Below are 25,617 nucleotides of genomic sequence, written 5' to 3' on the forward strand. Positions count from 1 at the left end.
CCTACTTTTATGTATCTCTAAAGTCCTTTTAAAGTAACTGAGGATCTGAAGGTTACTCTTAGAACTGAGAGAAAAAAGACTTGTGATATTACTCTTAGCCTAATTCTAACAGCCTTCCAACAGAAAATCTTTTAAGACTATGCCCTCCTCACAAAATAACAAAAACCAAAACAGATAATGAATCTGAATTTGCCTTTACTGAGGGGTAATTCTAATTAAAGGAAAAAAAAGAAACCATGTAAGGAGCCTACCAGCAGATAAATTGGTTGATGGCAACTTTTTTGGATCTGCATCAACTAGGGGGAAAGAAACATAAGATATTCCCAACATTCTCATCTAAGATACGATGAGGCAATTCTGAATAAAGGCCATGGTGACTAAGAAAGAAATAGGATTCCTGCATGGCCAGGCAGATGGACAAAAGTCAGTCTGGCGCTATGCCAGGCCCTGGGGATACAAAAGGGACATAATCTTTCACCTCATAAACCTTAATGATCAGCAGTACTAAAAGAAAGAAAAACACCACTAGAACATGCTGATTTAAGTTAAGCAGCAATTAAAGCTCACCCAGAAATTCATCTAAGCAACAGCAGTGAAGACACTTAATTCAATAACAGAGTCTGTATCTATGTCTCTGCTTACACGTCCCAGGAGATGGTGACTAAAATGGAGGTTTTTGTAGAACTCTGCCCCAAATACCTGAACTTAGGGACACTCTCTCTCCGTCTTTAAACTAAACCGAGTGCGGTGAAAGCAGAGGTAGCCTGCACAGGATCTGTGTCTGCAGAGAAAAGGAAAGGCTCCCTGAAGCTGCGGGCACGTTTTGGGTTAGAGGGCTCCAAGTGTTTCTCTGCAGACAGACTCCTATAGAAGTTATTTCTAGAGGGGAGGCAGGTGCCAGCACGCAGACAATGAGCTAGACTATAAGGAGTCACACCAGTCCTGCCCCGCCTTCTGACAAAGAGGGTTCTCTGTGAACATCAACCCAACTCATCAGGCTCTATGCTGACAGCTCAGAGCCTGGAACCTGCTTCAGATTCTGTGTCTCCCTTTCTCTCTACCCCTCCCCTGCGTGCACTGTCTCTCACTCAAAAATAAATAAATGTTTAAAAAAAAAAGAAAGAAAAGCAACTAAGAACTGTTAAGTAAACAATGGTACGGCTGCATTAGGGAATATTACACAACCATTAAAAATTATGTTTATTAAGAATTTTACGAATATATTGGGGCGCCTGGGTGGCGCAGTCGGTTAAGCGTCCGACTTCAGCCAGGTCACGATCTCGCGGTCCGTGAGTTCGAGCCCCGCGTCAGGCTGTGGGCTGATGGCTCAGAGCCTGGAGCCTGTTTCCATTTCTGTGTCTCCCTCTCTCTCTGCCCCTCCCCTGTTCATGCTCTGTCTCTCTCTGTCCCAAAAATAAATAAACGTTGAAAAAAAAATTTAATTATATTAATAGCTGCACAAATCTTTTTAAAAACTGGTTACTTTGGTATAGGAGTTTAACATGAAATTTACCAATATTTTCATTTATACCTCATAGTCAAGATTATATTATCCTGTATTTTCTTCTAGCACCTCCAAAGTTTTTCATATTCACTTCTTCGAATCATGTGAAATGTTGTGAAAGTATGGAATACAAATTTATACTTCCTTATTTCTTCAAATGGATAATCAATTATCCCCAAATCATTAACCCAATAATCTACCCTTTTCTTAGTGGTCTAAAATGTCACTTTTACAATATACTAAATTCCCATTCTTGTAGTCTGTTTCCCGAATCTTCTATTCCCCGATCCATTTAGATATTCCTGAATCAATACAACACTTTTAAGGATTTTTTTTTAACGTTTATTCATTAAAAAGTTTTTTTTAATGTTTATTCATTTTTGAGAGACAGAGCATGAGTGGAGGAGGGGCAGAGAGAGAGAGAGAGAGAGAATATCCAAAGCAGGCTCCAGGCTCTGAGCTGTCAGCACAGACCCCAATGTGGGGCTCGAACCCATGAATGATGAGATCATAACCTGAGCTGAAGTCGGATGCTCAACCGACTGAGCCATCCAGGCGCCCCAATGTTTGTTTATTTTTAAGAGCTGGAGAGAGACAAAGCATGAGTTGGGGAGGGGCAGGCAGAGAGAGAGAGAGAGAGAGAGAGAGACAGACACACACACACACACACACACACAGAATTGGAAGCAGGTTCCAGGCTCCAGGCTGTTAGCACAGAGCCCGACGCAGGGCTAGAACTCACAAACCACAAGATCATGACTTGAGCTGAAGTCAGACAATTAACCAACTGAGCCACCCAGGCACCCCATTAAGGATTTTCTTTTCAAGTCTGTGTATTTATTTTGAGAGAAAGAGAATGCGTGCATGCACAAGCTGGGGAGGGGTGGTGGGGGGCGGGGGGGAGAGAGAGAGAATCCCAAGCAGACCCCAAACTGTCAACGCAGAGCCCAAGTTGGGGCTCAATCTCACAAACTGTGAGATCGTGACATGAGCTGAAGTCAAGAGTCAGATGCGTAACTGACTGAGGCACCCAAGCACCCCAGTACACACTGTCTTAATTATGATAGTCTTAGGGGACATCTGTTAGGACAAGTCCCTTCTTGGTTTTGTTTTTAATTTTTTTTAATGTTTGTTTATTTCTGACAGAGAACACAAGCAGAGGTGGGGCAGAGAGACACAGAATTTGAAGCAGGCTCCAGGCTCCAAGCTGTCAGCACAGAGCTCAAACCAACAAATGCTGAAATCAGGACCTGAGCTGAAATCAGACACTTAACCTACTGAGCCACCCAGGTGCCCTTGTTTTTTTTTTTTAATTTTGAATATTCTATTCTTTTCCAAATGAATTTCAAAATTAGTTTATCAGATTCCATGAAAAACCTTAATGCACTAACATTATTGGTTATCACTTGTTCTTTATAGTGCATTCAGTTCCCCACCATAAACAACAATTTATAAAACAGGTGTTAAAAAACATGAACTGAGAGGGGGCCTGGCTGGTTCAGTCAACTGAGTATCCAACTCTTGATTTCGGCTCAGGTCATGTCGTCACAGTTCTGTTCATGAGATCAAGTCCTGAATCCGTAGGCTCTATGGGGACAGCACAGAGCCTCCCTGGGATTCTCAATCTGCCCCTCCCCCTCACATGCACTTTCTCTCTCTCAAAATAAATAAACATGAAAGAAAGAAACATGCTTTCCCTCACTGCCCCTTTCCACTGCTCACGCACTCTAAAATAAAATAAAATAAATAAAAGCACCTGGGTGGCTCAGTCACTGAAGCAACCAATTCCTGGTTTCAGCTCAGGTCATGATTTCACAATCCATGGGTTCCAGCCCCCTGTTGGGCTCTGTGCTGACAGCGCAGAGCCTGCTTGGGATTCTCTCTCTCTTCTTCTCTCTGCCCCTCTCCTGTGGATTCTCGCTTTCTCAAAATAAATAAATAAAATTTAAAAATTAAAATGAATTTAAAAAATAAAATAAATTAAAAATTTTTTAAATGTTTATTTATTTATTTATTTATTTAGAGAGCACACAAGGTCCCTCCCACCTTTTTAAAAATCTTTTTAAATGTTTAGAGAGAGGGAGGGAGAGAGCACGTACACACAAGTGAGAGAGGGACAGAGAGAGGGAATAAATTTTAAAAATAAATAAAAGCTGAAAATCGATAGCATGGGCTATGGAAAGCTATCAACAGTGAGGCGTAAACCATGGCCCTTGTAACTTCCCTGAGACATGACAGAGAAAAAAAGTCAGGGTGACTTACTTCGCACTTACCATCTAGCAGAAAGGCATCAGTTTGTCAGGAATTTTTGCTGGTCCCCAACTAAGAACTGTAACCATTCATAAGGGATTTAAAAAAAAAAAAAAAAAAAAAAAAAAAAAACTCAGCAGACTGAATCTTCAGTAGAGTGTGGGGAGGCATAAAAGATTTTCTTTCACTTGGCCATTTCCAAGATCAAACCCTGCTAAAAGCTGATGATTGCAGCATCAGAGAGCAAACATCAAAACCTCAAAAGAAAACATCAATGTCAGTTTAGCTGACAGAGTGAAACACAACTGAGTTCAGTGATTCAAACACCAACTTCATTCTCATTGCAGTCACACCCAATTTCCTGGCTGGTGCCCAAGGTGAAACTAAGAGTTACCTGAAGGTTTGCATGACCACAGCAAAGTGACAAACACATCTATTGGCTACAAAATCTCACCCTTGCTTTGATGTGCCATCCTTTAGCATGAATATTTTTAAAGATGAGAAACAGAGGATATATTTTAAAGATCTATTCTTGCCAGTTCAGCCACAATCCTACCTTCTATCCTTCAGTTGGGACATTATGGTAAAGAGGCCATCGCTAGTTTTAAAAAACACCTTAAATGACAAATGAACATTTTTAGATCTGTTCCTTAGATATTGGATGTAAGTCTTTAAAGTTTCTGTATTTTAGACCATATTATAGACATGAACCGCTTCGGATTTAGCTTCTAATTATTTCAAATCTACCAAATGAAATAGCTAACAAATTTTCATTTCTACTGCATTAATTTTTTTCAGTACAATGAAGGCAGCAAAATACTATTTATAATGTCTGAGAAAAGAAATAAATACTTCTGAATGTAATTCATTTACAAAGCTTCCAACATAAAGGCTTATATCTTATTTTCCTGTGAGCTCATTTCTTAGAAAAAGTTAAGATTATGATCGCAGTAATTACATAACACTTGGAGCTTTATGTATTAGTCATTTAATCGCTGTTTCTTATTAAAATCTATAATATTTCTTAAGAGAATACTCTCATTTCCCATAAACTTTTGTTTCAAGCTTGTTGGGAAAGTCATTTTCAAAAGTTTTTATGTTCCTTTAGGGGAATTAGATGAATTCTGTCATCTAATTGCCATTTTCAGTCCTACTTTATTTTTGACTCAATCTCTGAATAAATTTAAAGCAAACTATAATGCAAATCTCTTCTATGTGGCAGTGGTCAGGATTTTTGCCCTGACCCATAGCTGCCTTCAAGTGAATTTCAAAGTCAGCTTCCCTTCCTAGGTATTAATGGCCATTTGTCAGAAAAGCATCAGAATTTACCTACCCCAACATCTGCAATGCAAATGCCACCTCTTAGATGCAGCACCCCTAAGCAAGTACAAAGTCTGCACAACTCTACACGGTGGTCCAGCCTTGCTTTAAAAATGTGAGGTTTAGGGGCGCCTGGGTGGCGCAGTCGGTTAAGCGTCCGACTTCAGCCAGGTCACGATCTCACGGTCCGTGAGTTCGAGCCCCGCGTTGGGCTCTGGGCTGATGGCTCAGAGCCTGGAGCCTGTTTCCGATTCTGTGTCTCCCTCTCTCTCTGCCCCTCCCCCATTCATGCTCTGTCTCTCTCTGTCCCAAAAATAAATAAACGTTGAAAAAAAAATTACAAAAAAAAAAAAGTGAGGTTTAATTAGAGTCCCTACAACTAAAATACGCTATGGAGACAACACAGAAATCAACCCCACACTTTGAGTTTCTAATCCAGAACTATGCATTTCAAAGTACAGAAGTATCACACATGGGCCCAGACTTCAGAGAATGTGCAGTCTAACTGAATTAACAAGTACAAAAGCTCTATATAATACAACCAACTTCAACAGAAACAGTGGAATCAAGTGTCAAGTGGCATCCTACCAAGAAAAGCCAAGATGTGTGAAAGGGAACAGAGCTTGTCAAGGAAGCTGGAAGCAGGATTCTGAGGGGCCAGATTTGCATATGCAAATGACGGAAGCTGGGATATGAAAATCAGGGGATTTTCAAATAATAAGCTGCTTTTTCTTGCTACTTGTCGTGCTCATTTTTACCATCCACAAAGAATTCCCGCTCTAGGATTAATCATGGGTTTGTCCAAGTCTATTTTATTATTTTTGTGCTCCAAAAGAAAGAAAACTAAGGCACTGCAGGAGTTAAAACTATGGGATTCATCATCAGAGGACCTGGATTTAAGTCCTGACTCCCCCACCAACTACTTATGTGAATAATTAACCTTTCTGGGCCTTAATGTTTCCATTCATAAAAGAGTATTATCTGTATGACAAGGATGTAGAGAGATTACATGAGATCATGTGGATAGAAAGTACTTTTTAGACTTTTAGGTAATAAGTTATTCTTAGTGGCTTTATCAAATTTTCATACATCAACCATCTTCAAATTCAGATTTCAAGAACTATATTACCAAGTATTATAATCATTTAAGGAAGTAACTTTAAAATTCAGGACACTGGACTATTTTTGGTGTGTGGGGAGGATAATGATTAAGTGACAGGAGACAGCTATATACCAGTTTAACTCTGATTTGACCATGATCTTGCTACAGAATAGGATACAGACTCAAACTGTCTTTTGAAGTTCCTTGCCCAACATTCCTGGATTTGTCTGAAGTTACACCTGACCACTGACTGACTTCAAAGAATTAAAGTCTCTCTTAATTCATCAATGTTAACTTAATGTTCTCTTTTGAAAGCCAACTGCTTTTTCTGGAGGAAAAAAACAACAGTTTATTTGGAGCTTTTATAAAGCAATTTATTCGGAAAACTTTTTAAAAAAGGTTTTAGAAAACTTTATACTTTGGGGCACCTGAGAGGCTCAGTTAAGCGTCTGACCCTTGCTTTCAGCTCAGGTCATGATCTTGTGGTTTGTAGGTTCAAGCCCCACATTGGGCTCCGTGCTGAGCGCATGGAGCCTGCTTGGGGATCGATCGATCTCTCTCTCTCTGCCCCTTTCTTTCTGCCCCTCCCCCAACTGCATGCACACTCTCGCAAAAGTAAATAAGCTTTAAAAACAAAACCTTTGTATGGAACCAGGATACAGACCCTGGATACCCAAAGCAATCCTGAAAAAGAAAACCAAAGCTGAAGGCATCACAATCCCAGACTTCAAGACGTCATTACAAAGCTGTAATCATCAAGACAGTACAGTACTAGCACAAAAACAGACACTTCAAATACACACACACACACACACACACACACACACACACACACACACACTGGAGTATTACTCAGCAATCAAAAAGAATGAAATCTTGCCATCTGCAACAACGTGGATGGAACTAGAGGGTATTATGCTAAGCAAAATCAGTCAGAGAAAGACAAATATCATAGGACTTCACACAAGGGAAGGGAAGCAAAAATAATATAAAAACGGAGGGGGGGGCAAAATATAAGAGACTCTTAAATATGGAGAACAAACTGAGGGTTGCTGGAGGGGTTGTGGGGGCATGGGCTAAATGTGTAAGGGGCATTAAGAAGGGCACTTGTTGGGATGAGCACTGGAGGTTATACATAGGGGACAAATCACTGGAATCTACTGAAATCATTATTGCACTATATGCTAACTAACTTGGATGTAAATTAAAAAATAAAAATGATAATAAAAAAAATAACAAAACACCTTTGTACTTTTACACGACAAATTTCCATATGAAACTGGTATGGCTGGGTCATCTTTATGGTACACCTCAAAATTTAATCTCATAGCTCTTACAACATTCAAGTGTCCATTTCACACTATGAAACAAGTTTTAGTAGTGTTGGAAGCTCTCCTTCAACTCAATCAGCATAATCAAACCCTGAAAACATACTCCTTTATTTATTTTTTTAAAGTGAGAGAGAACTTACCTTACTAATAAAGCAGAGTGGCTGTTGGGGCACAGGCCTTAGAGGCCACAGGCCAGGTTTGAGCCTTGGCTGCTTCCTCAAGTGATCAGCAAATAGGGGGTAATGTGGACACCTATCTCCCAGGACTCCCGTGAGGGGACTGAGATAGTGAGGAAAGAGTGGAAGGCAGTGTCTAACACATGCTATATATTAGCTATCGTTATATATATATATTATTAACCAAACAAAAGCAGTATGGACTTCAATAGCTGCCGGTAGAAGAAAAGGAAAACATTACCTAGTGGCTTGACTGTGAAAAAAATAAGCTTCTTTGTTAAAAATTATTTACTAGGGATGCCTGGGTGGCTCAGTCGGTTGAGTGTCCGACTTCGGTTCAGGTCATGATCTCACGGTTCGTGGGTTCGAGCCCCGCATCGGGCTCTGTGTTAATAGCTCAGAGCCTGGAGCCTGCTTCGGATTCTGTGTCTCCTCCTCTCTCTTCCCCTCTCCTGCTCATGCTCTGTCTCGGTCTCTGAACAATATATAAACTTTAAAAAACAATTTTTTTTAAATGATTTACTAAAGCACCTGAAGTCTTAACCTGGCCCAGTAAGGCAGAATTTTGTAATTCATTTTAAAGAATGCTAATGTTTACAGGAACAGTAAGGAAATAACTTATGAGTGGTTATCTGGTTGGGTCCTTCAAACTAAGGGTTACCACTCCCCTCAAGGTGGTCTTGGGTCCACCTTCTCCAACAACAGCCCCCCAACTAGCCCAGGGTTACTGCACCATCCCTGGCAATTCCCCTGCACCGACACCCCTGTGCGCAGTCCTTTGTGTATAAACTCTCCTCTGATTATCCTTATCTGGCTGAGCCATCTGTTTCCTGCTGAGATTCTGAATTATACAATCACTTTATACTCTGTCTAGTGTCCAGAGAGTTCCCACATCATGACATGCTTTACACTTTGGAGTACTGTTTTTCTCTGCCAATTTGATAGGTAAAAAAAAAAAAAAAAAAAAAGGAGAAATGCATCCATTTCCCTATTGTGTCTGCATTTATCAGTGATGCTTACTATTTTTCATATGTTTATTAGGCATTTTAAACTTCCTTTACCCATTTCTCTACTGAGATCTTAGTGGATTTTTTTTATTTTTTTAATTTTTATTTATTTATTTATTTATAACGTTTATTTATTTTTGAGACAGAGAGACAGAGCATGAACAGGGGAGGGGCAGAGAGAGAGGGAGACACAGAATCTGAAACAGGCTCCAGGCTCTGAGCTGTCAGCACAGAGCCCGACACGGGGCTTGAACTCACAGACCGTGAGATCATGATCTGAGCCGAAGTCGGACGCTTAACCGAGTGAGCCACCCAGGCACCCCATTAGTGGATTTTTTAAAATGAGTTTGAATGATCTTCATATATATATATCTGCTATTTGGATGAAAGAATAAACATCTACTTGAGTCAGCTTAAGCAAGGATAGAATTTACCTTAAGGGCGTAAGGATCTCTCTCATGGAGTCTCAATGGAAGGATTTAGTTGTGCCTTGGGAATGGACTAGAACCAGGGACTGGAGTGTCATACTGAGGTTGATGAGTACCCTTGATCCACGTTTCATTTCTCTTCTTCCCTATTTGGTGGCACATTCTGCTTTATCACTACAAAATTATTGTCACTGCTTCCTACTCCACAGGGTAGAAAATGATCATTACCAAACATCACAAGAGCAGCCAACAGGGATAGCAATCCTAAACCCCATTCCTACTTCCTGGGTCAGGTGGCCAGTTGAATGAAAGTAGTCATGTCCTACTAAGACGGCAAATTCCGCTGTAACCGTGTATCTGAAAGTGGGAAAGATACCTGAAAAATAAGACTGGCAGAGACCACAAAGGTGTTTTCTGAAGTTTCAAAACCAATAACACCACTATGCTAAAATATAATTCTTGTAGTTTTAATGCTCAATATTTGCCTATGAAAAACCTTTTATAATGTCTTTAAATACGCAGGATAATTGTAAATACAGTATTAAGATATTTCATACTAATTCAGTTCCAAAGGTACGTTCAAGTAATATCATCTCTAAGAGGTTAGACTTTGATGTTTCCATACAATTGCAGGCATAACAACGATGGTTGATTACAATGCTTAGTCACTGGCATAATTCAGACGTCACTGATTAAATGTGGCACAATTCTACTAAATGGAATAAACTAATTGAAGGAAACTGCCTGGATTCATCACAAAGCGAATGTCTTATGCAAAGATGGGCTGTAACGTATTAGCGGAGGATCTGTACTTAAGGTCAAAAGGACAACAATTCAAGTAGCACACCTGGGTCCTGGGTGACTTCTAGGCATGACCTCACAGAAAACATCCTAAATCCGAATCTTTACAGAAAGAATATTATATTAAAAGGCCAAAACATAAACCACCGCAACTAAATAGTCATTACATTCTAAACAATCCAAACGTTTTCCTTGATAGAGAAGTCAGTAAGGAGTGGACAGCAAGAGGTACTAAGCTTTAGCTGAATTTATCAGTCTCCAGACTTCAGCAGTTTCTGACTTTGGGAAGGCTATCAAAGACTGTGTACCTAAGGGACCTCACAGAACATTAGCAATAAAAGGAACCTCACGGGGCACCTCAGCTGACCTCCCATTTTGACCTTGACCTGACCCAGATATCAACTAACTCTTCTCAAGCCTACTTTTTGGCTTCTCAATAATCCACCCCTTATCTTCCTACCTGCTTAGTCTAACTTCCTCATGTACTTCTAAGTCTTTCTTCTGGATCTGTCAGATCTGTTCCTCTATGGGTTGGACTCTGTGTTCCTGGAACAGTCAAGTGTTGCTTCCTTCCTTGATTTCGGATTTAGACTATAGACACTATATCCAAATTACCACCTCTTTAACCAGTGCCCCAACCACGGTCTGGCCTCATCTCCCATCCTACCATGGCCTTACCAGGTTGGCCATGCCCACGAAAGTAGCTGTTACTTCCAAGCCCTGCACAGGTATTGCCCCATCCCACCTGTGAGGGTTATCAATTTACTTCCAGGAAGCTCCAAATTCACCCTTTTGGACTTCCCTGTGAAAATGGATCTGGGCCCTTCCAGTATTTTTCCTTTGCTGGTTGACACTAAAGTTTTGTCAGCAGGCAGCACTGGGGAGATGCCAGAAGAGGAAAAGGGGCTCTGCTTCCTAGCTCTGGTGTGCTCACTGAACAGCCTCCTGCAGTGCTTCTCTACCGTCTGCCTGTGTTCTTCTAACTTAAGAGTCCTGTGCTTTAGTGAGCAGTCTATCCAGCAGTCAATAGCCAGAATATATACAGATAGTTTCTTAAACCGAGCTGAGCTCTGCATACATAGTCTGCCCAATCTTAGGTGTGATTTCCTTGCTCTGAAGCAGCACAGGGTAACGACTTTCTTCCACAGGATACCTTCTTAGATATTTGCAAACAAATATTTGCTTCTTCTTCGCCTTCTTTTCACCAGATTAAAAATATCTGGCCCCTTTAATGATCTTCTGTATGAATCCCCAATATCTTAATCGCTTTTGGATGTACGTCCCTCCCCACCAGCTTGTCAGCGTCTCTTCTGAGGTACTGCCTCAGAAATAAAACGTAACATCCTGGTGCAGGATGCAGTAGGACAGTCCTGATCCAATGTAATGGACAATGGCTTGCTGTGATCAGGATGTTCTACTTTCCTTCAGTCAGTCCAATCCTGTACTCATCCTATACTTTTACCCTCATTAGGAAAAAAGACTTGCTTTCTTCTAGGAATGATACATGCTTACCAAGCGCACAGTAATCTGCTGCAGTATGGAATAAGAAGCCTCCAGAAAAAGATAATTCCACAGGACCTAGGATGATCTTTTATGCTGTGACAATGCTAGGTTAGGCACAGGCACCATTCAGGATACTATAATATGTTCAGATCAGTGATAATAGTATTACGTATTTCCACTTATATGCATTTTCTATATAATACATGTTGTATATTATGTATCACATATCACATATATTATATATATAATAGGGCTGCAAACAACTGTCTCATTAAAGCCTTATTAATGTATCATAGACAAGTGTAGCGTCCAAGTTCAAGGCATACGCAGGTGTGCATGTGTATGGTAATCTAGCCATTTCATCATATAAAATGATAATTACACTGTAGAACATCAAAAGCAACGGGAAAGGAAAACATTTCTTATATCTCAAAGTCAATAAAAGTAATGCACTTGAGACTGATCAACAGTGATATCCAAGCCTGACAAATTAAAGTTAAAAAGCCAGCATATAAGCCAAAAAGAGGAGACTGAGTAAATAATGTGGTGAGGAGACATTACACAAAGTCATATTAATAAATCTCTTTCTGAACATACCCTGAATCACAGTGGATTAATCTCAATAGTATATTATGTACTAAAATATATTTCCCTCTAAAACACAGCATCTTTCAACAATCCTAAGTATCCAATTAAGATCTCCTTTTAGACCATATTTCTAACAGAAACTATGCAATTAAATTCCTATACTAGATATATAGGATATTAACCATCACAATTCTTCTCAAGGAAGTCCTTCCCTAAAACCATACTATCAGCCATCTTCTCCCAACTGTACATTTTTTCTCCTCCTTATCAAGTGTCATTGCATAAACTTGAATTCTGGCTTTAGCTTCTAGCTGAACCATTAGAAATTTCCCTTCCTTAGCTTACAGTGTATAAGTGAGACTACACCATTTTCTATTAAGCTGCAGCCCAGAGGGCAGCTAATAATGAACCCAACAAGGTGTCAAATGTTCCTGTTCTATCCCAAATTAAAAATGCTGCCTTTCCACCATTTCCTTTTTAAGTTTTCCAGAAAGAAATAAAAGTTTCCCTGTAAATATCTATTGTTGAGGAACACATATAAACATAGTTCAAGAGAGCCTCAGAAATTCAGTGCCCACAAAAAGCAAAACTTTCTTGTTTCTGGCCAAGGGAACGGCAGCAGAAACAGCTAAATGTCCACCAAAATCCATCTCTCTTCTTCCACAGTTATCAAGTTTTAGCTGGAATGTGGCTCCCTGCCAGGACCACATCTCTCAGCCCCCTTGTAGCTACATGTGGCCACGTGACATATCCAACGAAATAGTGGAACACAAGCACGAGTGTTATGTGACATTAATAATCCTAGCCCATTAACACCTTGCAAGTATTAAAAGCAAACAAAAAACAAACAAATAAAACCCACCTAAGGTCCTTTGACTCTGGAAGCTACATGTTGACGATGACAGAGAAAATGGTCAGGTCAGGGTCCCTGAATGACTGTGTGGAACAGAGCTAGTGTAGACCTAAAAAATTCACCTCAGAACCATTTCCTAGAAAGAAAAAACTGGCTTAAAAAAATATGTTTAATTATTGTTGGGTCTTTTGTTTCAGCAAAAGTTGAACTTCACTGCTCATCCCGATCAATAAAGGTAACAGAAAATTCACTTAGAAAATGGTTTAGGAAAGGAAAAGGAAGGAAAAATAGTACATGTACACTGACTGTAAGCTCTAATGCTAGATTCAGATTAAAGGCAAATGGTACCCAGGGTTTAATGATAATTCACCAGAGAAATAAATCCACTGGAATAAATGCCTGTGTCAATATACTGTTCCTTGAACATTCCTTACACATGTCTTCACTACTTTATCATGTCACTTCTCCTACAGAATGAGAACTCACCACAGAACCTGGATTGTTCCCCTGCCTTCAGACAGCAACTCATTATCTTAGTCCCAGCCTTCCCATGCGCTTCCTTCTCTTGTTCCCGCCAGGCACTGGGGCCTCGCGATCAGCTCTGACCGAAATCTACAGAAATAGCTATGCATCTTCACAATTCTTCCTTTCGTTCTTCCCATTGTTCTAGTTCTTGTTATTCCAGCTTCATGTACACTAACCATGACTTCACGATGGGTCTTTGGTCATGTACTCACTTACCTCATCCCACTATACACACACCGGATTGCCAGATCCAGATTCCTCTTCTGGAACAGCAGCTCTTTAGTACTGACAAAATCCTGGTATACAGTCTACAGGCCGGGGGTTGGCAAACTATAACTTCTGGGCCAAATGTGGCCTACTGCCATTTTTAAAAATAAAGTTTATTGGAAAACAGTCACACTATTCATTTATGTATTGTCTGTAATTGCTTTCACATTACAATGCCAGAGTTGAGTTAGTTGTGACACAGACTCCAGGATGCAAAGCCTAAAATGTTCACTACCTGGACCTTAATAGAAAATGATCAGGGCACCTGGGTGGCTCAGTCGGTTAAGCGTCTGACTCTTGATTTCGGGTTAGGTCATGATCTCGCAGTTCATAGGTTTGAGCCCCGTGTCCAGCTCTGCACTGACGGTGCAGAGCCTGCTTGGGATTCTCTCTCTCTTCCTCTCTGTGCCTCCCCCCACTGCACGCTCGCTCGCTCTCTCTCTCTCAAAATAAATAAAAACTTAAAAAAAAAAGATCACATGATCAGCATGTGGTATAGACCAACATCTTTTCTCAAAGACAATGGCAGCTATCTTCTTATTCCTTATTCATTTAGCAATTCTATAACCACCTGCACTGGCAGAATAAGAAATACAAACATATATACATATGCCCAAAGATATAAAACATATGGTACCTCCCTTTAACCAGACCCTAAGCTCTGAAACACCAAGTGATGGTCATCTTATTGCAACTCCATGCTCCAAAGTACAGTATGCCCCACGTCTGGAATGGTAGTAAAAAGATGGTTACAGGAAAGGACCTGCAGGCTTCCTAACATCAAAAAATGTATTCTTTTCTTTGGGGGTTATTTTCCAAAAGGTTAATCTTATATTTTGCCCAGGAGCTATATCTTACAAATAAACATCTGTATCATCAATTTTTAAAAAAATTTTTTAATGTTTATTTATCTTTGAGAGAGACAGAGCACAAGCAGGGGAGGGGCAGGGAGAGAGGGAGACACTGAATCCACAACAGGCTCCAGGCTCGGAGCTGTCAGCACAGAGCCCGACACGGGGCTCCAACCCATGAACCATGAGATCATTACCTGAGCTGAATCAGATGCTCAACTGACTGAGCCACCCAGACACCACCCATTGATTTTAAATATTCTAAATTATTTAAGTTTTAACAATAAAGCCTTTAGTACTAACACTAATAATTTTGGCAATCACAAAACCTCACTTTCCAAGTCTAAAACCAGTATAATCTAATACTGGGAGAATCCCATTTAGGAAAGCCCTGGTCTATGGAGACAAGTGCTACCTTCCCCACATATAAACAATCCTCCTAAATCAACACCACACTTTAAAAACAGCCAAGACCATTATCAAAAAAGAAATGGTAAGTGTTGACAAGGTGGTGAAGAAAAGAGAACTCTTGTGCACTGCTGGTGGGAGTACAGAAAAGCTCCTTTAAAAAATTAAAAACAGGGCTACCATATGATTCAGCAGTTCCACTTCTGGGTACTTAGCAAAGGAAATAAAAACCACTACTTGAAAAGATATGTACCCCCATGTCCCTGGCAGCATTATTTATAACAGCCAAGATATGGAAACAACCTAAGTGTCCATCAATAGATGGATGAATGGATAAAGCAAATGTGGTATAAATACACAATGGAATATTATCCAGCCATAAAAAAAGAATGAAATCTTGCCATTTGCAATAACATGGATAGGCCTTGGGGGGCACCTGGGTGGCTCAGTCGGTTAAGCATCTGACTTCAGCTCAGGTCACAATCTCACAGTTTGTGAGTTCGAGCCCCACATCAGGCTCTGTGCCAAGAGCTCAGAGCCTGGATTCTGCTTTGGATTCTGTGTCTCCCTCTCTCTCTGCCCCTCCTCGCTTGTGCTGTGTGTGTCTCTCTTTCAAAAATAAACATTAAAAAAAAAAAAACAAAACATGGATAGACCTTGAGGATATTATGCTAAGTAAAACAAGTCAGAGAAAGACAAATGCCAGATAATCTTACCTATATGTGGAATCTAAACTTTTTTTAAATGTTTATTTTTGGAAGAGATAGAGACAGAGTGCAAGTGGGTGGAGGGGTGGGGGGAGGACAGAGAGAATCTGAAAAGGCTACAGCCTCTGAGCTGTCAGCACAGAGCCCAATGGGGGGCTCAAACTCACGAACTGTGAGATCATGATCTGAGCCGAAGTTGGATGCTTAACTGACTGAGCCACCCAGGTGCCCCTTACCTATATGTGGAATCTAAAAAAGAAAAGGGAAGAAAGGAAAAAAAACAAGCTCACAGATACAGAGCAGATGGGTGGATGCCAGAGGTGGGGGGACAGGTGAAATGGGTGAAGATGGTCAAAAGGTATAAACTCCCAGTTAAAAAAATGTCATGGGGACGTAATACACAGCGTGGTGACTATAGGTAATAACACTGTATTACATACTTGAAAGCTGCTACCAGAGTAAACCTTAAAAGTTCTCTGGGGCGCCTGGGTGGCGTAGTCGGTTAAGCGTCCGACTTCAGCCAGGTCACGATCTCGCGGTCCGTGAGTTCAAGCCCCGCGTCAGGCTCTGGGCTGATGGCTCAGAGCCTGGAGCCTGTTTCCGATTCTGTGTCTCCCTCTCTCTCTGCCCCTCCCCCGTTCATGCTCTGTCTCTCTCTGTCCCAAAAATAAAAATAAACGTTGGAAAAAAAAAAAGAAAGTTCTCATAAGAAAAAAACTTCTGAGGGGCGCCTGGGTGGCGCAGTCGGTGAAGCGTCCGACTTCAGCCAGGTCACGATCTCGCGGTCCGGGAGTTCGAGCCCCACATCAGGCTCTGGGCTGATGGCTCAGAGCCTGGAGCCTGTTTCCGATTCTGTGTCTCCCTCTCTCTCTGCCCCTCCCCCGTTCATGCTCTGTCTCTCTCTGTCCCAAAAATAAATAAACGTTGAAAAAAAAAAAAAATTTAAAAAAAAAAAAAAGAAAAAAACTTCTGAAACTATGTCTTGACACACATACAATATACATATACAATATATATTTACAATATATACAAATATACATTTGCAATATATACAAATATACATTTGCAATATATACAAATATATATTTACAATATATACAAATATTGAATCACTATGTTGTAAACCTGAAATGAATATAATGTTGTATGTCTTATACCTCTATTGAAAAACAAAAAACAGGGGCGCCTGGGTGGCGCAGTCGGTTAAGCGTCCGACTTCAGCCAGGTCACGATCTCGCGGTCCGTGAGTTCGAGCCCCGCGTCGGGCTCTGGGCTGATGGCTCAGAGCCTGGAGCCTGTTTCCGATTCTGTGTCTCCCTCTCTCTCTGCCCCTCCCCCATTCATGCTCTGTCTCTCTCTGTCTCAAAAATAAATAAACGTTAAAAAAAAAATATTTAAAAAAAAAAAAAAAAAAAAAAAAAAAAAAAAAAAGAAAAACAAAAAACAAAAACCAGCCAACAAAATACACACCCTTACACACCAGGCTGTCTGTCCTTACATAATTTATGTTTCATTAGATTATGTTAATAATGTCCTTTAAAAATCCGGATTTGAAAGCATATCTGAGGGAAAAAACTAACCAAAATATTATTTAGGATTACTGCTTTCTTTTAATAGAAAAATATGATAAATACCATTTTGATTAACTTTTTAGAAACCTTCAATTATTCGAGGCTCACATCCCGAAGAGTAGGTAAGAATGCTTTAGGCGTTCCCGGCTAGATGAAGCGAAGAGGAAACGGAGAAGGTTAGGCCTAAAGAAAGCATACTGTTAAGAAACTCTATGTAATATTTAGTTATCCGTCCACTCATCCCTCTACCCAACAAGCACGTATTATTCAGGGCAGAGGCCATCAGAGGTGAGGAGAAATAGCTCTGACCACAAGGTGCTGAGAGAATGCAGGAGGGAAAACCATTCAAGCACACCTGTAACACATGGGATGCAGTAAGTGCTGCGGAAGAGAAAAAAGAACGTGGAGTTAATTCTGCTGGCAGAGACCTGTGGACCTCATCAAAAAGGGGCTCCAGGGAGTGGGTGGGTGGGTACTGGAACTCAGCCTTGGAGGACGTGTAGAATCAGGAGAGTGAAGAAGGGTGATTTGGGGGGCGGGGTATAAAGCTGCCTAGGGAGCAGCACAGATACCGACAAAGGGAGGCACGGAGTAGGAAGTGGGACTGATGGCATGAGGCCACAGGATTTCCCAATCAACTGCAGCTTATGTTTTAAAGCTTGCTTACCTTGGTTTCACTAATAACAAACCCATAAAAGGGTATTTACAAGGTCAAAAGAAACCATACTTTCCCCTGGAAAGTGGAGATTGCTTTATTACGTATTATCTGAAACATTCCCAAAGCAGACTTGCAGAAATAAGTTATCAGACCATAAAATGTTACCACAAACATCCTCCAGCAAGAGCTCAGACAGCCAATGCTATGTTGATCTGTTTGCAGCCATTTTCTAAAATGTTTTTTCAGGTTTACGGTCACATTACTGTCAACTCTCAGGTAATAAAAATGTACACCTGTATTCCAGCTGCATTACTGGTGGAAAGAGCAGGTATTCATCAAAAACCTTTCAAAATCCTCTCTTCAAATATCCCACTTAGCTCACTGGGGAAATTAATACCAAAAACAAAATATTTAACAAGAGACAGTCCACACATATGAACACCCATACCCACACACACACCCCCCCACACACAGAATCAGGAAAAGAACAAGAATTTGTCAAAAAGAGTAACTTCTTCCTTCTTCCAACCAGGTTCAGGACATTTGTTATTTACTGTTAGGCCTAAGAGGTTAAAAATAATCCAACTCATCCCTAGGCCTCAGAAATGCGATTTGAGCATTCATTATAAAAGCACTCCCGGGGCACCTGGATGACTCAGTGGGTTGAGCTCCCGACTCTTGATTTCCACTCGGGTCGTGATCTCATGGTCGAGATCGAGGCCCGTGTCTGGCTTCGCACTGACAGCTGCTTGGGATTCTCTCGCTCCCTCTCTCTCTGCCCCTCCCCTGCTTGCTCGCTTGTACATGGGTGCACTCTCCCTCTATCCCTCTCTCAAAAAATTAAACTTAAAAACAAAAAAAGAATTTATTGAAAAAAAAAGGCCTTCCTACAACAAAATAATTGAGAGTTCATCACCACTTGTGCCCACAGCAGTTCTGCAAACCACACCGTCTCAACCCAGTAAATACCAAAAGACCCTCAGAGAGAACACATACTTCCAGGATGATCCTTCAGGAAGACTTTTTTCCACCCTAAAGTTTGCCACAATAAAGCTTTGTGCACCTACCCGTTTCCGTTTCTTGATAAGAGGTTTAATGTTTCATGTCACTTTTTGTTTCCGCTCACAGGCTATAGACGTTTCAACTCCGGTTCCGTCTCTTGTCTCTCTTTTCATGGCTCCCTATTTCTTGCCCTCACATCTACTCAGAGAAATTCTCTTCACTAGACTTTGTTTATGGTGATTTCATACAGCATTTCTCACCAATATTGTGAATCCTAGACAGAAATCTAATTATCCCCCAAAGAGCTGCCGAAAGCCTGGACTGCAGGGCTGTTTCCTTTATTAACGAACCTGTGTCTAAAGTAAAAATCATGTACAATCAAGTAATACCATTTATGAGTTAACAAAATAGGAAACTCTAATAAGAGATTTGGTAGGTATTGCTAGTTGACCCAAACTATATTTGAAGTCAGGTGAGGACAGTGGAGGTAGCAAGGAGGTAAGATTCAGGCCAGGTGAAGGCACTAAGAAGAAAAAAAGGTGAGAGGACAGCAAAACAACTTCAGTACCACATTTAAGAGAGAACCATACATGTCAACTACATCTCAAGAAGAGTGAGAGAACCACAGCATCAAAGAATTTGATTCTTACAGCAACTCTATTCAGTACAATCAAAATTTAGTGAGCACTTTCTCGGGGTGAAGCACATAGCAGAGACCGTGTGAACCAGAAACTGGTTTGCCACACTTCCACCATTAACTACTTAGAATATATTTGTTCAAACACCAAGAGCTGATTTTTTAAATTTCTTAAAAACGTATTTTCACGTTTTCCCATTAAAAGATCATTTCAGGGGCACCTGGGTAGCTCAGTCAGTTAAGCGTCTGACTCTGGCTCAGGTCATGATCTCACGTTTCGTGAGTTCGAGCCCCGCGTCGGGCTCTGTGCTGACAGCTCAGAGCCTGGAGCCTGTTTCAGATTCTGTGTCTCCCTCTCTCTCTGCCCCTCCCCCACTCATGCTCTATCTCTGTCTCTGAAAAATAAGCATTTAAACAATTAAAGATAATTTCAGAAAAAATTGGTGAGGATGTGAATGTAGGAAAAAACGAAGGTAAAGAACATGAAACCATGAGTGTGGTAAATATGTAAAATGCTTATCATTTCACATTTGTTAGAAGGTAGGTTGAAAATCTGACCCTACGCTTGCTGGCAGCCAGTGCACAGGGAGAACAGCACTGGCTACAGTCATTTCACTGCTGGTACAAAAAACTCCCGCATCTGCGCAGGAGAAACCAACAACTCTAATGCTACGACCAGACCGCAACTTCTTCCATGGATCCTCTTAAAGGGCACCTTTCAACTGACTACCATGTTTCACAGGGCTGTTTCTTAATAGGTATGCTAGGGGCGCCTGGGTGGCGCAGTCGGTTAAGCGTCCGACTCCAGCCAGGTCACGATCTCGCGGCCGTGAGTTCGAGCCCCGCGTCGGGCTCTGGGCTGATGGCTCAGAGCCTGGAGCCTGTTTCCGATTCTGTGTCTCCCTCTCTCTCTGCCCCTCACCCGTTCATGCTCTGTCTCTCTCTGTCCCAAAAAATAAATAAATGTTGAAAAAAAAAAAAGGTATGCTAATGCGGGGGAACCTGGGTGGCTCAATTGCTTACACATCCTACTTCAGCTCAGGTCATGATCTCCAGCTTCCTGGGTTCAAGCCCCAAATCAGGCTCTGTGCTGACAGCTCCAGAGCCTGGAGCCTCCTTCGGATTCTGTGTCTCCCTCGCTCTCTGCCCCTCCTCCACTCATGCTCTGTGTCTCTTAAATATACTTAACGAAAATTTATTTTTAATTAAAAAAAGGTATGCTAATGTGGAAAATTCAGTAAACACATTTGGATGAGGGATCCCATACCATGCAGTGAACAAACAGCTCTGAGAACAGAGAGCTGATACTTGTTTAAAAAAAAAAAATACTGTGGTAAATGAAACAGGAATTAAAAAAAGAAGATACTTCTAGAATATGGCTAAGATTATGCTGTTCTGTTTATTAACTATTGGCTTATAGCCTGTAGGTTAGCTCAAGATGTCTATTATAAAATGGTTCTAATGCTAGATACTCTTGAATAAGCAATATTTCACAGATGAAAACACTGGTAATGACAGAACAAAGTATCAGAGCGAGACTTAATCTATTCTGACATGCCTACCCCGTCAAATCAATTTCAATTCCTTCTTAAAGGGAAAACAGTTATTACAATCACTAGGTAAAACTGCCATTTTACTGACAGCCTAAGATCATAAAAGAGGCCTGTTCAACCATTAAGACAACCATTCTGACACTGACAATATTTTATTCAACACTATATTTATATCCCCTGGTAAAATTACAAATGGCGACTTTAAAGATGGCAAGAGCTTTGAGACCAATTAGATAAATCTTCTTGTTTCGAAAAGGGAATACAACAGGCCCAAACAGACCGAATGACTTGGCTAAGTTCAGGGAGCTCACGGGTGGCAAGGCCAGGTGGCACTCAGATGTTCCAACTGCCTAGCGCCAACTAAATTAGCTGCTCATTTCTCTGCTAGCACCTAAACACATTTAGCTTACACAGCTATTAGATCAACCAGTATTTGCCTCAGGTTTTCTACCAATGCTTCACAAAGACCTCATTCAACATATACTTGTCTGCCAAGATATAGAATGATTTTCTAGCTTAGAGTTTGCCATAACACTCATTGTTAAACTGCAATAAAGAGCAAAATCTAAAAAAAAAACAAAAACAAAAAAACTGAGCACTAATACCTGAGTGCTGGGAAGATGGTAATGTTTAATATTTAGCAAACTGGTCCAGAATGACTTTACCCCAGTATCTGCTATAGTGTAAGTACAATCCCCAACATCTAACCGAGCGTTCTCCTCGCGAGGGAGCTCTGAAACCAGTATTACAGAATACATTGCAGTAACTACAAACACAAGAGGCAGAATGGGAGGAAAAGTATCAAATGAGAATGACTTAAATTCAAAAGGTGGAAACAATTTCTCAATGAATATTTGGTGGTGGGATTTAAACATGTGTCGTTTTGTTTCTAGATGTTAAAAAAAAGTATACTCTGAAAGTACACTTGATTTTTTTTTTCTTTTTTTTTTAGTTTTAAACACAGTTTATGGTAGGGACTCAAATGCTGTAGTGGGGGTTCTGAAATCTTACCAGGGGACTTCTCAAACTAAGCAGCAGAAAACCCAAATTAAGAAAGGCACAGTTAGGTAAGGGCTTTCTGTTTAGAGATAATTCGCCAGGTGCTATAACCACTCAAAGCTGCCCCTGGAGAACAGAAAGGCCAGCAGGAGCCATGGATTGCCCTGACAACCACTCAGCCAGAATGCTACTGACAAGCGGAGATGCTGACACGGGAACGTGACCATGGACACCAGAGCATGCCTTGGCTAAAGGCAACACAACACACTCTGGCACTCTTTCGCTTCAGACTGAGTGCATTCTTGAACAATCCTGGTATACTAAACATACCTATGTTGACAAACTTTCTTCCACCCACAAAATACTGGCAGACAAGGATGAAAAATGTGTATTTTCCAAACTTACTAAATCCTCCTCCAAAACACACTCATCCTTTTAGAAAAGGCCAAATATAACTGGGAAAGCTAACCTGAAATACTATTATAATGACAAGTCCTTGCAAGCTAGGATTTTATGAGCTATCGGGTTGCAAATATCACTTTTGTTGTTTTTTTCCTGTTGTTTGCATAGACTCCAGAGGTCTGAATGTTTGTGGCAAAAATATATAAAATACTTGTCTTTAGCCACAGGACTTTTCATATCAAATGGGGCGACCACAAACCAGTGAGACTTTAGAATGAAAAATGTCCCGACAGCCAGTTACTTTGATTTGCAGAAAATGGTTCAGTAGTCCTAGCCAAAACTAAGTGGCCAGGATATTTCTGTCAGTTTCTTTATGGTACGATTTTTTTTTTCAATATATGAAATTTATTGTCAAATTGGTTTCCATACAACACCCAGTGCTCATCCCAACAGGTGCCCTCAATACCCATCACCACCCTCCCCTCCCTCCCACCCCCCATCAACCCTCAGTTTGTTCTCAGTTTTTAAGAGTCTCTTATGCTTTGGCTCTCTCCCACTCTAACCTTTTTTTTTTCCTTCCCCTCCCCCATGGGTTTCTGTTAAGTTTCTCAGGATCCACATAAGAGTGTTTATGGTATGATTTCAAAGAGGCATATACAGAAGTAAACTCTTCTTTCAAGGGGTCTTTTATCAAACAAGTAAAATGGAAGCATTGCCATTTCTAAAGTTCAGTAAATTGACCTAATAGCACAGACTGGCAAGACTTAAAACCAGTTAGAAACCAAATATAAGGTTTCTTGGGACGATTACCTAGAGACAAAGTACTAACCACTGGCTCCCTATGATTAAGCCTCATAAGCCCCGCTGTATCATTTTCTTTTAAAGGGCATCCACATTCCTGCTGGGGCATGCTTCAGCACCAGGTGGGAACAGCATCAGGTGGGAAATATGCAGAAGAGGGCTTAGAGCTGATCATTTGAGAAAGCGCAGCTAGTCTTGGGCTCCGTAAAAATTCCACTTACTATTAAATGGGTTTAATAGAAAACTAATCTTTTGTTTAAATGCTGGTATAGGGGCACCTGGGTGGCTCAGTCAGTTAAGCGTTGACTCCGGCTCCTTCCAGCCCCATGCCCAGCTCTGAACTGACAGTGTAGAGCCTGCCTGGGGCTCTCTCCCACTCTCCCCCTCAAAAATACACTTAAAAAAATAACAAATGGTGGTACAGCAAAGGGTGTTCCTGGGGTTGTTTCACTGTTTGGTATTATCTTTGACTGTAAAGTGCAGCATTTTTTAATAAAGTACAATTTCGGGGCGTCTGGGTGGCTCAGTCGGTTAAGCGTCCGACTTTCGCTCAGGTCACGATCTCACAGTCGTGAGTTCGAGCCCCGCGTCGGGCTCTGGGCTGATGGCTCAGAGCCTGGAGCCTGCTTCTGATTCTGTGTCTCCCTCTCTCTCTGCCCCTCCCCTGTTCATGCTCTATGTCTCAAAAAGAAATAAACGTTAAAAAAAATAAAAAAAAAAATAAAGTACAATTTCAAACGTGGAAAACCTTCCCTCCAATTTGTGAAGTCTACCATTTTACATTTTAAGGAGTTTGCCCCTTTTCCTAGGCGTTAGTAATAAAATGCCCTTTCCCCATTCTCTTTCAAACACTCAAGAAAGGAAATTTAAAATATTTAAATATTTCCTCCAGCATTCAAAACTCTGAAGCCTTGAAATACTTGGAGGAAAAAAAAACAAACAGGAAGTGAAAGTGACAAGATAATGGCATGGCTTCTTTTCTGCTTTTCTTTCAAACTGCGCAGCTAAAACGTTATTTTTCTAACAATCTGAAAGTATTCTAAAGGGGGGAAGGGGTGAGAAAACTCAGAGACGCGCTCCCAAATCACACACACCTGGAAGGCTCTTGCTAATGGGTTCTTTCCTCATCAGGCTCAGTTAGGGCTCGTGTCAGGCTCCATCCCCATCCGAGTTACGCGCAGCATTTCCCCCTGGCTTTTCCAGGGCGCATCCACTCCCCTCCCTCTGCTCCAAACTACGGTTCCACACTGGCCACAATACAACTGTGTCAAGCCAGCTGTTACTCACCGACACACACTCATGATTCACCCGCGTGTCGAAACAAAACGCGAGTTTTTCTTCCCTCTTTTTAGAAGGGAGGGGCTGGCGGTTTTCAGGCTGGAAATTTCACTTTCCTACGACAGTGCACCCCCGGGGGACAGCCCCTCCGCTCGATCGTTTTTCTATAGCTCCTCTCTGCACCGACCACCGAGCCGGCGGCAAAGTGGCTGAAAACTCCTGAGCGCGCGGTGGCCGCGAAGAAACCGCCTCCCGGGGAGATTTTGCTGCTGCCCGGGCCGCCGCCCAGTGGCCGAGGTGATGCGCCTCCTCGCCGCCCGGGCCTCGCCTTCCCTCGGCGCCTGGGACCCACGTCTGCGGCCCGGGAGCCCACCTGCCGCGGTCCGCCCGCGCGCGGAGCCGGAGGGCCAGCCACACGCAGAGAACTTGCCGGCCGGCCGCTCGGCTTTCGCCGCCGCCCAAGTTGCGCTACGCAAACTTTTCCAGCCGCCCTCCCCCCGCCCCCACCCCTCCGGAGCCGGGCTCGGTCGCACCTGAGACGTCGGCGTTCGCGGCGGCGGATGCACTCGGCCCGCGGGTCTGGGTGTCGGCGGCAGCCGCGGGCGCCGCGGCCAGGGGCCCCTCAGGAGCATCATCCTGCCCGGGCGCGGGCTGCCGCGCGACTCAGCCGGCCATCGTCAGCCGCCGGCAGCAGGCGCTCTCGCGGCGCGCAGCCCGCCCCGCGCCTCCCACCGGCCCCCGCCTCCCAGCGCCGGGGCCGCGCCGCCGGGCGGGGGGCGGGCTGAGGGGAGGGTGTGTCCCGCTTCCCGCGGCTCTCGAACGCGCCCCGGCGCCGCGCGGGGCAGTTTTCTGTCCTCCGACCGAAAAAAAAAAAAAAAAGGAAAGAAAAGAAAAGAAAAAGGGGAGGGGCGCTAGTGAACCGCCCTCCCCCAGCTTAGATTTGGAGGGGCACAGCGCCAACGCTTGGCCGGCTCATCTTTTTACCCGCGGAAGACCCTTGTGGAATGAACGAGAGCAGGCGATCACACCCTTGGGAGCTGTTGCTTTCAATGCTCACTGTTAATTCTGGGTACTTAGCTTCTCGATTCCCGCCCA

At 42.1% G+C, this 25,617-nt stretch overlaps 1 protein-coding gene across 1 annotated transcript in view; it reads right to left on the reverse strand.

Moving 5' to 3' along the window:
- Nucleotides 1-25,617, reverse strand: part of MCUB (mitochondrial calcium uniporter dominant negative subunit beta) — a 107,117-nt gene that overhangs the window by 66,796 nt on the left and 14,704 nt on the right. The window contains 2 exon segments of the mRNA XM_086702961.1: nucleotides 25,056-25,143; nucleotides 25,186-25,376. Of these exon segments, the coding sequence (XP_086559087.1) occupies nucleotides 25,056-25,143; nucleotides 25,186-25,376 (279 nt within the window).

The sequence above is a fragment of the Puma concolor genome, chromosome B1 (genome assembly GCF_028749965.1).
Source record: "Puma concolor isolate L17-30 chromosome B1, mPumCon1.1.hap2, whole genome shotgun sequence".
NCBI lineage: Eukaryota > Metazoa > Chordata > Mammalia > Carnivora > Felidae > Puma > Puma concolor.